Here is a 14,730-nt window from a genome sequence, read left to right as displayed (position 1 = left end):
ACTTGTGCAGACGCGATCCCGAGCCAGGCTGTGTACATCTTATAGACACACATAGTGTGGCTTGGACATGCCCTCTCCTAACATGATTTGTCTGACATTAGCAGGAGCCAACGGCTCCCACTGCTCTGAGCCAAGCTTGTGGAAGTAATCCTGGCTACCTAGGTTATGTGCCATCTATAGGTGAATGGACACTGGCTGACCAGACAGGAAGTCCTCCCCCATATAACCCCTTTCACTCAAGCAGCAGCCAAATTTTGTAGCAATGCCCAGAAAGAGGGCGGGACCCCTATGTGCTGTGATGTACTCCAAGAAATGGATTTTACAAAAGAGTACAAAAATCCTGTTTTCTTTATTGTACATCACAGGACCCAACACGAGGGGAGGGAGACACAGAAGCCACCGTTTTGCCAAAGGAATCTATTTCACAGCTCGCAAGAAAATCCCCCTGCTGGAGTAAGGCCACCACTGACCGCACGGACTTCATGCGAAAAAGACTGGACCTATAGGAATTTGTTTAAACGCTTGATGTTTAAAATTGCCATCACATCCCCATTCTGCTTTGGGACCGGGATGAGTTTGTAGAAGCCAAGAAATCTTTTACCAAAAACCGACTCAATTACCGACTATGCCAACAGTTGACAGAGTTCCTGAAACAAGGAAGCTCCCGTTTGCTGATGTACAGTTACATTTGATCTCATAATTCAAGGAGGAAGAAAAACTCCAACCTGTACCCATGACAAAGTGCAGAAAGAACACTTGTCTGAAATCACTTCTTGCAAGGCTCCCGAAAAAGCCAGCAGCTTCCCTCAACCCCCCCCCCCCCCCATTAGGGTGTGCGCTCCTTCATAGTGAAGATGACTTGTTGACTTGTCTAACCAGGGACCTTCTGCGCCTCCGTGCTTTTCCTCTAGAAACGGAGCAGCTCTTCAACCACAGAACAATGTGGATGTCAATAGACACCAAAGCCAAAACAAGAAACCTGCTAAGTAACGTCCTTCAGGGCATCAACCACAAAGCACAAGGCCCATGGCCAACTCCATTAACCCCTCACTAGTGTCTGCGTCCACACGTGCCGGGTTTCTCTTCACTAACTGCTTAATGCGATCTTTCAGGCTTTGGTAAATGCCAGTGGCTGCCACCACAGGTTGTATACTGGAACCCACCAGGGCAAAAGAAGCTATCAACAGGGTTCCCAGTCTCTTGTCAGCCGGGTCCTTAAAAACCTAGGCATTATCCACTGGGCAAGTCGAATTCTTTGAGACAGGACATTATTGCATCTATTATGGGCATACTCTAAGAATTTTTCCACCACCAGATAGAGAAGCGAAAATCTTTTTGGTGGCATAAACACTCTATCAGCGTGATGCTACTCAGCATACTACTCCTCCAAGAGGGTGCAATGAAAAAGCTTGTGAACTCTGAGGCAGACGTAGAGACCCCAAGGAAGAATTCTTAACCCATGGAGGTTTCAGCCGGAGGCAACCCAAAGTCAGCTCGAGCGATCTCAGAGAGGGATTGTACAAACACCCCTTGAGCTTGAAAACAGAAATCTCCCAAGTTCTACACCGAACAGCTCCCCATCAATATCCACCCACTCCTTCTCTACCAGAGGGGGATCTGTGGAAGGTGACCTTTCCCGTTTTTTTTTTTTTTTTTTTTACCACCATGGAAGCAATCAAACCAGCAATTTTACCTTCCAGGCCCGCCAAAGCCACAGCCAGGTCATCCTGCGTGAAATAAGCTGATGACCAGACAAATGTAGTAACTCAAATGCACCAGTCACTTCTGGCCTATTTGAAGAAGCAAAAACAGCAGGACTATGACTTCTGTCCTCAGAACCTGGCAGCAGCACACTTGTACCCATCCCAGTTGTAAACTCCCCCCTTGTGCTTTCTGAAGGGTATCCCCCAAGAGAGGGAGAGAGAGGCTGCTCTGTGCCCTGCAGCAATAATTTGACCTGCCTCCACTACCAGACAATCTTGGGGGAGGGGTGGGGGACAAGACTGGCTTCTTTATACAATAAAGATAGATGCTGGCTGGCTCTGTGACATACTTCCAGGCGCCGTGTGCATGCCCAACCCTGATAAGTATAAAACAGGGTGACCAGGAGCACAGACAGCAAGCCATCAACCACCATATCTGCAGCCCAGCATTCTGGCTTTCTTCTCCTAAACTGTATCATAAAACAAAACAAAAAAACAAACAAAAAAAAAACTTCCATAGATGCAATTGTACATGGAACATAGGACCACTGCTCCTAGAGGTGAAGAGGGAGAAGACACCAGAGAGCTATAGCGAATGTTGCTTAAAATGGCCCCACAATAGACACTCACCATCTCTCGCTGCAGGATCCTTCCCAAAAGGTCAGAATCAGTGTCCAAATGCTCTCTTTATTTGATAAGGATTTTTATTTTAAAGGTTTTGGCTGCAGAGCCTCTTTAGATTGACTCAAAGTTTGTGCTCACCACCACCATTTGCAGCTAGATACAGTATCTCACAAAAGTGAGTACACCTCACATTTTTGTAAATATTTTGTTATATCTTTTCATGTGACAACACTGCAGAAATGATACTTTGCTACAACGTAAAGTAGGGAGTGTACAACTTATATAACAGTGTAAATTTGCTTTCCACTCAAAATAACAACACAGAGCCATTAATGTCTAAACCACTGGCAACAAAAGTAAGTACACCCCTAAGTGAAAGTGTCCAAATTGGGCCCAATTAGCCATTTTCCCTCCCCGGTGTCATGTGACTAGTTAGTGTTACAAGGTCTCAGGTGTGAATGGGGAGCAGGTGTGTTAAATTGGGTGTTATCGCTCTCATACTGGTCACTGGAAGTTCAACCTCATGGCAAAGAACTCTCTGAGGACCTGAAAAAAAAAAAAGAAGGAATTGTTGCTCTACATAAAGATGGCCTAGGCTATAAGACGCTTGCCAAGACCCTGAAACTGAACTGCAGCATGGTGGCCATAACCAAGAATTTAGCCTAACAATCTCCTAATCCCTGCTAGGATCACTTGAGAATCTGGTATACCACACAAAGTTGTACTCAAGTGACCATCACCTTCAAGACCCCGACAAAAACAAAACTAAAGAGCTTCCCGAGTAGGAGGGGTTATATAGGGGAGGGCTTCCCATCTATTTGGTCTGCCAGTCTCCATTCACCTATAGGTGGCATATAAACACAGGTAGTCATGATTATAGCCTGCTGTGTGTCCCACGATATACAATAAAGAAATCCAAATAGTTAAAGTAAACCATTCCTAATAGAAATAAGGAGGCTGCCAGCACTGATTTCCTGAAAGTACTAGTGGCTTGGCCTGATGAGGTGGTTTTAGGGCTCTTTCACATGGGGCGGATCAGTGATGATCCGCCCCGTGAACATCCGATTGCTCAGTGGGGATTGCTCCACCGATCCCCGCTGAGCAGGAAAATGACAGGTCCGTCGCTGCACACTGTGCAGCGATGGACCTGTCAGAGCGCCGCTCTCCCCTATGGGGGATCGGGTGATGACAGACCATAGAGTCCGTCGTCACGCAATCCGATAACGGATGGAAAAGTAGGTTTTTCCTCCGTTACACTTTTTCGGATCGGAGCGGGTCGGATGTCAGCGGACATATCACCGCTGACATCCGACGCTCCATAGACCTCCATGGAGTGTCCGTTCAGGTCCGCCTAAAAAAACTGACAGGCGGACCTGAACGGACAGTCCGTGTGAAAGAGGCCTATACACTTCAAAGTGGTTGGAAACCCTCACATTTATCTACTGAAGTGACTAGCTTTAGGTGATGCAGAGCTGAAACAAATCCTCCTAAGTTCTATCTGTGTATCTGCAGTAATTTCTTTTATAGATCTTTCTGAAAAAACAAAGTTGAAAGGATTTCTTCTCAGCTTTAGCAGCAGGGGGTGGGGATCTGAAGTCTTCAGAGAGCCAATCTCAGTAAGGACAGCTGTGAGCCCTGATTGGAGGGAAGGGATACACCCCCCCCCACCCAGTACAGAGAGCACAGCTGTGGATACCAATCACAGGCTGTGTGTAGAAGCTCCTTCCCAGTCAACTTTTTATCTCTTAGTGCTGGGAAAACCTGACCAAAAATGACTCAGATCAAGTACACAGTATAGAAGGATGTCCTTTTTTCGTATTACACGTCTGAGGTTTACAACCACTTTAAGTCACTGGACCCGAAACAAGAAAGAATCTCAAAGCGAAAGTAAGGTCAGAAGTCCTCATCAGCATACTAGCTCTGAAGAATAGAATAAAGCGGTGCACAGATGGATCGAAATTCAGCCAGTTTCAGCAGAGAACCCGCCGAATTTCGATCCACGTGTGGCCACTGACGGTCAAATTCTGTAGCCGCTGATCAATGTATTCCGACAGCGCAGAGTCCCTACTGTCAGAATACAATAACACAGCGGGGAGGATTATTCTATCCACCTCCATTGTCTGGATTGAGGAATTTTTTTTTCTACCTTTTTTTTTTTTCTTTTTGGGGTTAAAAGAGAAAAAAAACAAAACAAAAACACAATCTAAGATCAGTACAAATTCCAGGTACTTGGCACTTTCATATTTTAGTGCTGTGCCCCCTTACAGTCTGGCTTTTCGCTCGCAGCACTCCACGGAAATTGCCTTACTAAAACTCACTAACGATTTACTAACTGCTAAAACCAACAGCCAGTACTCCATACTCCTACTACTTGACCTCTCTGCGGCCTTCGATATTGTTGACCACGTGCTCCTTCTCAATAAACTACATTCCCTTGGCCTCCGAGATTCTTCTCTGTCCTGGTTCTCTGGCTATTTATCACAGCGCTCCTTCAGTGTCACCTACAACTCTGTCTCCTCCTCTCCATTGCCCCTTTCTGTGGGGGTCCCCCAAGGCTCTGTTCTTGGACCCCTTCTCTTCTCTATCTACACCTCCTCCCTTGGTCACTTGATAACCACCCACGGCTTCCAATACCACTTATACGCTGATGACACCCAAATCTATCCGTCTACTCCTCACTCCTTCAGTCTCCTCTCGCATTACTAACTGACATATCAGCATGGATGTCGCACCACTTCCTTAAACTAAATCTCTCTAAAACTGAGCTATTAATATTCCCCCCCGCCCATGCCCCCCTCCATGGCTTTTCCATCAAAATCAACAATGCAACCATCAGTCCCTCCCCTCACGCCAGGGTACTAGGTGTAATCCTAGACTCTGACTTGTCATTTCAGCCTCAAATCCAATCGTCAAAAGTTTGTAGAATTCACCTCCGTAACATCTCTAAAATTCGCCCCTTTTTAACAAATGAAACCACCAAGCTCCTCGTTCACTCCCTTGTTATCTCTCGCCTTGACTATTGCAACTCCCTTATCATTGGCTTACCTCTCCATAGGCTATGCCCTCTTCAGTCTATCATGAATGCTGCTGCCAGACTTATCCACCTTACCAACCGCTCAGTGTCTCCCAACCCTCTCCTCCAATCCCTACACTGGCTCCCAATCACCCAGCGAATTAAATTCAAAATACTAACCACAACATACAAAGCCATTCACAACTCTGCCCCGAGCTACATCACCAATCTTGTCTCCAAATATCACCCAAATCGTCCTCTCCGCTCTTCTCAAGGCCTCCTGCTCTCAAGCTCTCTCATCTCCTCCTCCCATGCTCGTCTCCAGGATTTCTCCAGAGCCTCTCCCATCCTCTGGAACTCACTACCTCAACCTATCCGGCTATCCCCTACTCTTGCTACCTTCAGGCGATCCCTGAAAACCCATCTCTTCAGGAAAGCCTATCAAGTCTCCAACTAATCTCCGACCACTTCCAACAGCTCATTCCCCACAGTTACAACCTTTTGTACCACCTGCCCCACCCTATTAGATTGTAAGCTCTTCTGAGCAGGGCCCTCTTAATCCTCTTGTATTTTATTCTATTATAACTGTATTGTCTCCCTTTTATATTGTAAAGCACTGCATAAACTGTTGGTGCTATATAAATCCTGTATAATAATAATAACAACAACAACAATATGAAGTGATTGTAACCCATATCATCAGAGTTAAGAAAACTCTTTGGCATCATAAAAGCAGCAAACTAACCATCCTTTTGTACAGAGCAGTAATATATCCATTTACCACATACAAAAAAAAAAAAAAAAATCACAGTAACGTTTTAAAAAAATATTTAATGCTGCCAAAAAGTATAAAAATACATTGTAAATGGCAGAATGATACAAAGTACTTTTCTACTGTATCTTACATAGATTCTAGAACACATGCATTATAAAACACCCGACGATACTTGAAGTGAACTTGGTCTGCAAAGTTTCATGCTGGTGATGTCCTTCACCCCCTTGGCTGGAGACGTTTACGCGGTAAACAGATAACACAATGAGGTCAGCACATTAATGAACCTCACATATTCTCCTGAAGAGGGTTTCATGTCTTGCTTTGCATGTCAATGGACTCTCAGTGTAACTGCTGTAGAATAGTCACAAGCTGCACAGGTTTAGGTATCGAGGAGCCTCGGCCTATGACACAATGCAAAACAAAAATGACCAATTCAGTAACATAAGGCAAAATAAAAGTTTGGAAAAACAAACACCCTCAACCCACAAAAAAAAAAAAATCATCCTACACAGGTAAGAAATGGAACTTATTTCTATGACATCCCTATATAAAACGGTTCTATGGCAACAGCTGTAGCTTGTGGTTTTCTACACACCAAATATTCTCTCATTACTGTAGAATACATTTCTCCTAGACAACAAAACAATGCTACCAGGTAGTCCGTCATATTATGTTTATTAAAAAAAAAAAAAAAAACACAATGCAAAGGCAAACCTCTCTCCTCATTATCCTATAAGTGGTTGCTATAGATTATTGCACTACTTCATTGACTAATCCCCACAGGTGTTAAAATTATGGCGTCCAATTCATTATTTTCAGAGTTTCGTAAAAAAAAAATATCATTGCCATATGCTAACCTGAAAACAAGGGTTTTAGCTTACTTCCATTTCTAGGACTTAAAAAAAAAAAAAAAAAAAAAAAAAAAAAAAAAAGAGGATTGGACACGTATTCAAGGATTAACACAGAATAGTGACAGGTGACATTAGCTAGGACCACATCATTAAACCTGTTGCGCACCTGAAGCTCCTAGTTGCTCTTCAAGTTGCCCTTGAAATAAAGCAGAAAGGTTGTAACTTGGTGTCCCTGGGTTTCTAAAAGCTGTAAATAAAATGCATCACCTCCATAAGAGTAAAGTAAGATTCTTGAATAAAAAAGTAATTCAACTCATACAAATAATATATTTGTTTATTTGAAGACTGATCTGTTCCTTTATTTGAATAGTCCCAATTTATCTCTGCCCAGGAAATCTCATACATTACAGGTTGTTATGACTACGCCATTTTTTTTTCTTAGTAGCTCAGTCATTGCCAACAGGTAGAGTAAATGGCTACCTTTGATGTAGGATACAGAGCACAATGTAGCACTTAATCTTGCACACTTGCAGCACTGCACTGTTCTAGGCTGTTACACGCTACTGTTTTGTTTACAACAGAGTGCCATTTGTTCCATCGGTGATCACATGCTACTTCAGAAAATTAAATAGCTTAATGGTGCTAATAAAACTATCCATTTGGCTTCCATCTTTCGGCAGGGACTAAAGTAAGACTCTATATTAAAAACAGGAGACTTATCTGTTGGACAAACATAGTACTGCATTAAGATTGTAGCATTGCATATATGAAGTCGGTGCAATCCCATCTTCAATTTAGATCTGCATTTTCCATGGTGTTGCACACCTGATCAGCTATGACACTGGCCAAATGAGGGCTTGAAAGATCTGTCAAGAGCTGACATAAGCACACTGACACTTGTGAAAGTTATCACTAGACGTGTGTCTTGAATGCAACATACATTGTGCGTGCACTGGTAAACAGAATATAAATTAGAACACAACATAAAATATTTACAGCATGTATGTTTAATTCGGGTTCTATAAGTTTTTTGAGCATTTATAACTTGAGATTTCTTTTGGGAAACCACTAAAATGAATGGGTTTGTTCCACTTGAAGATAGAAAAGGTCCACTAAACTGGACTTTTTATTTAAGGGAAAAAAACATGCCTGAACAATCCTTATGGAAGATTCATTTTCTTGGAGTGCAATTAGATTATTACCATGTGTAGGTGTCATTCATTAAAAAGTGTTTAGAAAAAACAACTCTTTCTTTAAAGCTGAGCTAAGGTAAAACTGAAAGTCTTGCACTGCAAGTCTTAACTGCTCATTTAGTCTAGGGGAGGGGTCTCCAAACTATCTAAGCAAAGGGCCAGTTTACTGTCCTTCAGACTTCAAGGGGGGGCGAACTGTGGCCATTGGGAGTAGAAAATGCATCAGTGGGGAAAAATAATGCCCCGTCATTTGTTTCAGTAATTGTGCCCCATTTGAGGTCAGTGGGAGGAATGGTGCCCCATTATTGGTGTCATTAGGCTTCATTGCTGGTGTCATGGGAGGAATTGTTCCCCATCATTAGGAGGAATTGTACCCCTTCATTAATTGGGGGGGAATTAAGCCCCATTGTTGGTACCAGTGGATGAAATACTGCCCCAAGGGCCAGATTAAAAGCATGCAAAGGGCCACAGTTGAGACCACTGGTCTAGGGGATGGTAAGAGCACATTTACTTACATGATCCTCCGCTTCACAACAATTGGTTCACTACCTCTGCAGTAGACTGTCTCTCAGTTTCCTCATGTCTACTGCTATAGTCCCTGCATCAGATTTTATGTCAAATGACCTTAGACCGCTAGGGTGCAGGTGAGACGACACTACAGTGGACTGGTCCAGCAGTGCAGAGGAGTCTGCAGGAGCAGAGGATCAGTTAAGTAAAACTGCTGTACTCAGTCACCTAGGCATAAATGAGCAGTTAAGGGAGGATTTGTAGTTTTCCCCAAGTTCAGCTTTAATTCTTCTGCACCAAACCAGGAGAAAATAAAGGCGTAGAATCTGATTGCTATGAGCAATGACAATATTTCTTTCTCTGGTCACTTTAAAAAAGACCCTGTGAGGAGCAGATAGAAAAAAAATTTCATTAACAGGGCAAAAAGGAAACCATTAATTGAACGTTACTACTTTATTATGCAAGTCATAACTTAAATGTAACCGAAACTAAAACAAAACCTTTTTTTTCTTCAAAGAATTATAATATAACAATCACTGCTCTAATTATACCCGAAAAAAAGACACAGACAGGTCATGTGCTTGTAAGTAATTTATTTTTAACTGAATACAAAAAAGTGATAAAGTAAAACATGGACTAAATGTTCCTTACTTAACACAGAGGAAGACTTGTGGGTATATTGCAAGGTAACAAGATTCAAAGTCCATGAATGTCAAATGCCCTTTTATCAAGGTGCCAAGTATACTTGGGACTAGTTGGGTACTTATTAGACATTGGTTCCTCTTTTTTAAGCTGTCCTTGAATTTGGTCAGTCTGTCAGCATTCCAACTGCAAGTTCTAATATATCACCACAACTAGCATGAATGAAAAATGTCAGTATTCCCAAGGGGAGCCCCCAGGAATCAATTGGCAAGTAGTATTTACACTGTACACTTGACAATGCACACAATGGGAACAAAAGATTTAAATGCACCATTTACAAATCAAGTTTTAAATCTAGTAGCGACCAGCAAAAAAAAAAAAAAAACAAGGGTCATTTGGTAAAGAGGCATAAAGTGGGTGGCCATAAGGAGAATTCATCTTCTAAAGTGCACCAGGCACAAAGTAAACGGCTACTTGAATTGTTAAGGAGATCTCTGCTAGGAAGACCAGAATTATGGTAAAGTCAAGCTCCTTCAGCAGAGAACATGGGGCCATTGCCTCTGGATTTGGTCACCACAATAAATCGGTCTTAGAATCCTGGAGCAGAAGCCAAGAATTTCATGACTTCTGATACTTTTTCTAAGGAAGCAAGGTAGTTAAGTTCAAGCAGAGTTGTGTTTTGACTATAGGCCCACTTTAAGAAACTGCTTCAGAACAAAAATGCAGAAACCAAATTTTACGTTGTCCATGTACTCTTCTTCCAAAGGCATGACGTAATTTATTATTTCAGTAATTTACTAAAATTAGGTTTTTACCAAGTTGATGCACTCCAAAAAATGTAAAATTAAGCTTGCAATGAAAGCATTAGCTTTTCTCCAGAGCAATCTTTGGGTGGGCATTGCCAGTACAGAAATGGAATTTAAAATTCAACAATCTTTTTAAAAGATAAATACTTCCTATATAGGCATTTCAGCTAAGTGTTCAGTTGTTTTGTTGAAGCTGCAAACAGGCTGTTGAACAAAAACATACAAAATATAATTTTGGCAAGATGTACTAGGACAGGCAGTGTGTTAAAGAATGACAGAGACCGTGAACTTCCCACACTCACTATACAAGCCTTCAAACTGGGAAAAAGCGATCAACAATCAATCAATCTGTGCATCATGAAAGTAAAATATATTCCAGCATTGTTCTTTAATTCAATAAACACTACATGGAATACAGTCAACCAGTTGTATGTGTATTCATTCACAACCCCATCAACCTGAAGAGAGCTCTCGGGGAATACGATATAGTCGCCTCTATGCCTCAGAGAAAGAACTCAGAAAGGACCCCCAAGAATTACACTACTTCTAAAGTATGATCCATTTTACCTAACCAACTGGCCCATAACTAAACTGAACTTCATCAAGAATCCCCTCTTAGTGTATGTCAGTCTTTCATAGGATAGTATAGAATGCATCTTTCAGCCGTTCCCCAACTAGGCAGGAACCAAGAGTCCTTTTCTAGCAATTTGTTTTCTGGTTGTGAATAAAGCTGGCCATACACTGCTCAAAGTTCGATTGGTTGTTGACAGTATCAGTACTAGGGAAACAGCTCCTGAATCCAGTGGCCAGCAGATGACATTCCTCTCTCCACTTGGTGCGGGAACTGAAGAATCGCTCCCAAAGTTCAATCGCATATATGGCCAGCTTAATGTTTTATTCATTGCATCAGTGATAAATTGATCTATGTTCACGGCATTAATATAGTCCAGTATACAAGTAGTATACAAGTAGTAGGCTTATTTTTCAGACTATACTACAATATTGCATTCAGATTTTGGATTCTCTTTTCTAGTAATTAAATAAGCCTGGGACATAGCCAAAGGAGGTGCAGTAATTTCCCCTGATCTACCACACTTTGCAGGCAAGAGTCACTGCTTAACCTTTGGTTGTGTAGCAAGTCCTGTGGAGGACAATTATATCACTCATTAAGAACGTGCCAGCTGCACCTTAGTAGCCATCTGCAGGAGCTTCTACCACTGGTCTTCTGAAATGTCTCCCGGATTACCCTCCTAACAGCCTGTACTCTGCTAGGGGAAACGCTTTAAGCAGCTTGTCTCCCTATTCAAGTTTTAAAATTATATTTTACGTACAATCTTTATCTAAACTGACCACATAATGGATATGTTGCCATCAATGTGTGAAATTAGACACCAATGCCTAGAAAATCTACAAAATGATAAAAATGGCATGTGAAAGTATAAAACACTTATTTTACACATTCCCTAGGCATTCAATGCAACACTAAAAAGGCAAGCCGGCAAAGTAGAAAATACTAGCATGTTGCAACAAGTAGGTCAATACTGGTCTTTTTCAGTAAGAAAGTCCTGTACTGTATTTTGAATTTTTTCTTTCATTTTGAAACAGGTCTGTTTTTTAATAAATGCATTTTCAATTCATGACTCTTTTTATACTTTGCATAAATAGTACTTGTTTTAAATAATGTCTATGTATTACATACATACATACATACAATGCCTAGGGAAAGTATATAGCATATTAAAATAACAGACACTTCATGCCATTTTTGCCTAAAGACATATAAATTCTATAGATTGCCTAGGCATTCTATGCAATGCTTGCTTTTCACACATTGTTGGTAACAGATACAATTTGGAGGAGTTCTTCTTTAATTAGCACATAGCACAGGGGTCTTCAAACTATGGCCCTTCAGTTGTTCAGGAACTACAATTCCCATCATGCCTGGTCATGTCTGTGAATGTCAGTTTTACAACGCCTCATGGGATGTGTAGTTCCGCAACAGCTGGAGGGCCGTAGTTTGAGGATCCCTGACATAGACAGATGATTATCTGCTGGCAATGTCTATTTTGTAGAGAAGCTTAGCTTATGTATCATTCTTCATGTTATGCAATGCAGCAAACCCTCAGCTAGTTATAAATCACAAAAACAAGCTAAAGTGGCATTCAATGCTGCTCAAATTCCCTTACAAACTGCAAAGCAATACAAAAACAAAGCAAAACAAAAAAAACATACTAACAGAAGCCACTAAAGCGGTTGCAAAAACCTCTCCTATACCCAGTGAAGTGAACAGCCTCAGATGATACACAGAGATGAAACAAATCTCCCTACATACGTTTTACTTGTAGATCTGCGGTCTTTCCCTTTCTACACTCTTTGGAAAGTGCAGATTGTGTTAGAAATCTTGTTTCCTCATGAGCAGTGGGCGTGGAGTCTTTGCTTTTACTGTGTAAGAGCTGATTGGAGAAAAGGCACCCCCCCACCTTCCACATAGGCAGAGGAACAAAGTAACATGCAGAGCTGTACTATGAATAGACAGGCTCTCTGCTAATCTACCTCCAAGCTCCCTCACCGACACAAATTTCCAGCAGCTGTTATCTCACATGTCTGAGAACTTGTCAGAAGTGACTCTGCTGATAACAGAGGAATGGAGCAGCAGAAGGACACAGCATTTACAACTTTGGGGAGAGATAAGTAAACACTGCAGATATATGTGCCTAGGTCAAATTTCATGAATGGGGTTTATAACCACTTTAAAGCTCTGGAAACAAAAGTCACCAAATTAAAAAAGTCTATTTTCAGCATGAGAGTGAGGATTACAAACATAAAAACAGCACAAACATACGAGGTCTACACACTGCAACAGTGTACATAAAAAGGAGTGGTCCTACCAATAATAATTTGCTGGATACAACCTCTGCAATACGGAAAATAAACCCCTTGTTTGGGCAAGTAAAATGATACCAGTATCCCACACAGAGTGAAGACATTAAAGGGGAAGTGCACCCTAAAACTAAGATCCTTGCATCTACAGACATGCACATTCTAACACTAACCTATGTAGCCCTGTAAAGAATAAATGAGCATCCGTACCTTTTCTGAAGCCAATCCAACCCAATATCCAGCGGCGGAAGCTCTGCAGAGGAGACAGCCGACACCGGCTGTGAAATGAATGGGGGGACGACGTCACCCATAGAGTTACTATGGGGCTTCTGTTGTCGGACGGTGTCCTCAGCACCGTCCTCCACAGCGAAGCCGCGGCTGACAGCTCAGCGTGGGATCGTGTCAGATCGCCTGCAGAAAAGGTATGTATACTGATTTTTTTTTCTTCACAGGGTTAGATAGGTTAGTCTTAGATATTCGATGTCTGTAGATGCAGGGATTTTAGTTTTAGGGTGGACTTCTACTTTAAGGTTATTTTATCCTCCATCCAAACTCCGATGCTCAAATTACATTAGATCTAAACCAAAGAATAGCCGACTCCAGTATCTAGACATCAAATTTGTGTCTGGTTCTAGCAGGATAAAGTGATAAAATAACTTATCAACTGCCCATAAATAAAGCATTGAAAAATAAAGTGATTGTAAAGCTTCACTTTTTAAAAAATAACAGGTTATACTTACCTGCGCAGAGCAACCCTGGTCCTCATTCTGGGGTCCCAATATGGGGGGGGGGGGGTGAAATGTTTTGCACAGAAGGAGAGGACAAGAACTACATCCTTATTCCACAATATAGATTTCCTTTAAAACATTTTTCTTGCTCAGTCAAAAAGCAGGTCAAACACCAGCATTTCGAATGCCCTTAACCTTCCAGCTAAGACCAGTTCCTTCTCCACTACAACACCAATGTCTTCTGAACAATAAAATAAGCAAGATAGTCTCATGGAGAATGGCGATCAAGTAGTAGGTTGGAGGAGTGCACGTGAACTGAACCTATAAGGCTAAGAGCTAATATTGTTACGAAAAGTACTTCTGTGAAGTCTTACTTTGGAAATGTGAATACCTACATTAGGAGTTTTTGTTTTGTTTATTAAATCAGACTTTTTTTTTTTTTTTAATTAGTGTTTATTTGGAAGGGGAGGGGGATAAAAAAAATAAAAAATAAAAACACACGTGTGCTTCACATTAGCTTAGCTACAGATCTCAAATGAGGTAAATTCTAGTTTCTATTGTCCAGCTGCCAAGGAATACAGTTTATTTCTGTGCACCGGCACTTCAGCATCTTCTAAAGCTGTCAAAAACTAGACTACTACTAGACTTGCTCAATAGAAGTGTTGACACATCATCACTAGCCTGTGAATGAACAGAACAGCCTGCAGAAAACTACAGGGGTGCAGATACAAGCCAAGATGCCCTGCACATAAAAAGATCAACACTAACCAGCCTGTATTACAGAAGTTTCTGCATTAGAAAAAGTGAAAAAATAATACACAAGTATTACTGCTTCAGACAGTCTTACAGATCATCCACTGGTCACTGGTGCATACCTACTGGGATCTATTCCTCCCCGCAGTATCCAGATACAATTAGGCTGCACTTTCATTGTGTATTCTTTATATCCAACAAGCTTTCCTGCAAGTGATAAACTCATGAAAACACCACTCATCGACAAACCCTCTT

General features: G+C 41.6%; 1 protein-coding gene across 2 annotated transcripts in view; it reads right to left on the bottom strand.

The window, feature by feature from the left end:
- Positions 1 to 6,151: 6,151 nt before the first annotated feature.
- The window catches only part of PTPN2 (protein tyrosine phosphatase non-receptor type 2), a 123,603-nt gene continuing 115,024 nt past the window's right edge, over positions 6,152 to 14,730 (bottom strand). For both annotated transcript variants that reach the window (XM_073631297.1, XM_073631298.1), the window contains one exon: positions 6,152 to 6,516. In XM_073631297.1, coding sequence (XP_073487398.1) covers positions 6,495 to 6,516 — 22 coding nt within the window. In that variant the 3' untranslated portion in view covers positions 6,152 to 6,494. The remainder of the gene's footprint in view (positions 6,517 to 14,730) is intronic.

The sequence above is a fragment of the Aquarana catesbeiana genome, linkage group LG05 (assembly GCF_042186555.1).
Source record: "Aquarana catesbeiana isolate 2022-GZ linkage group LG05, ASM4218655v1, whole genome shotgun sequence".
Classification (NCBI taxonomy): Eukaryota; Metazoa; Chordata; class Amphibia; order Anura; family Ranidae; genus Aquarana; species Aquarana catesbeiana.
Note: the sequence above shows the minus strand (reverse complement) of the source record. Positions and strands in the feature narration are given on the sequence as shown.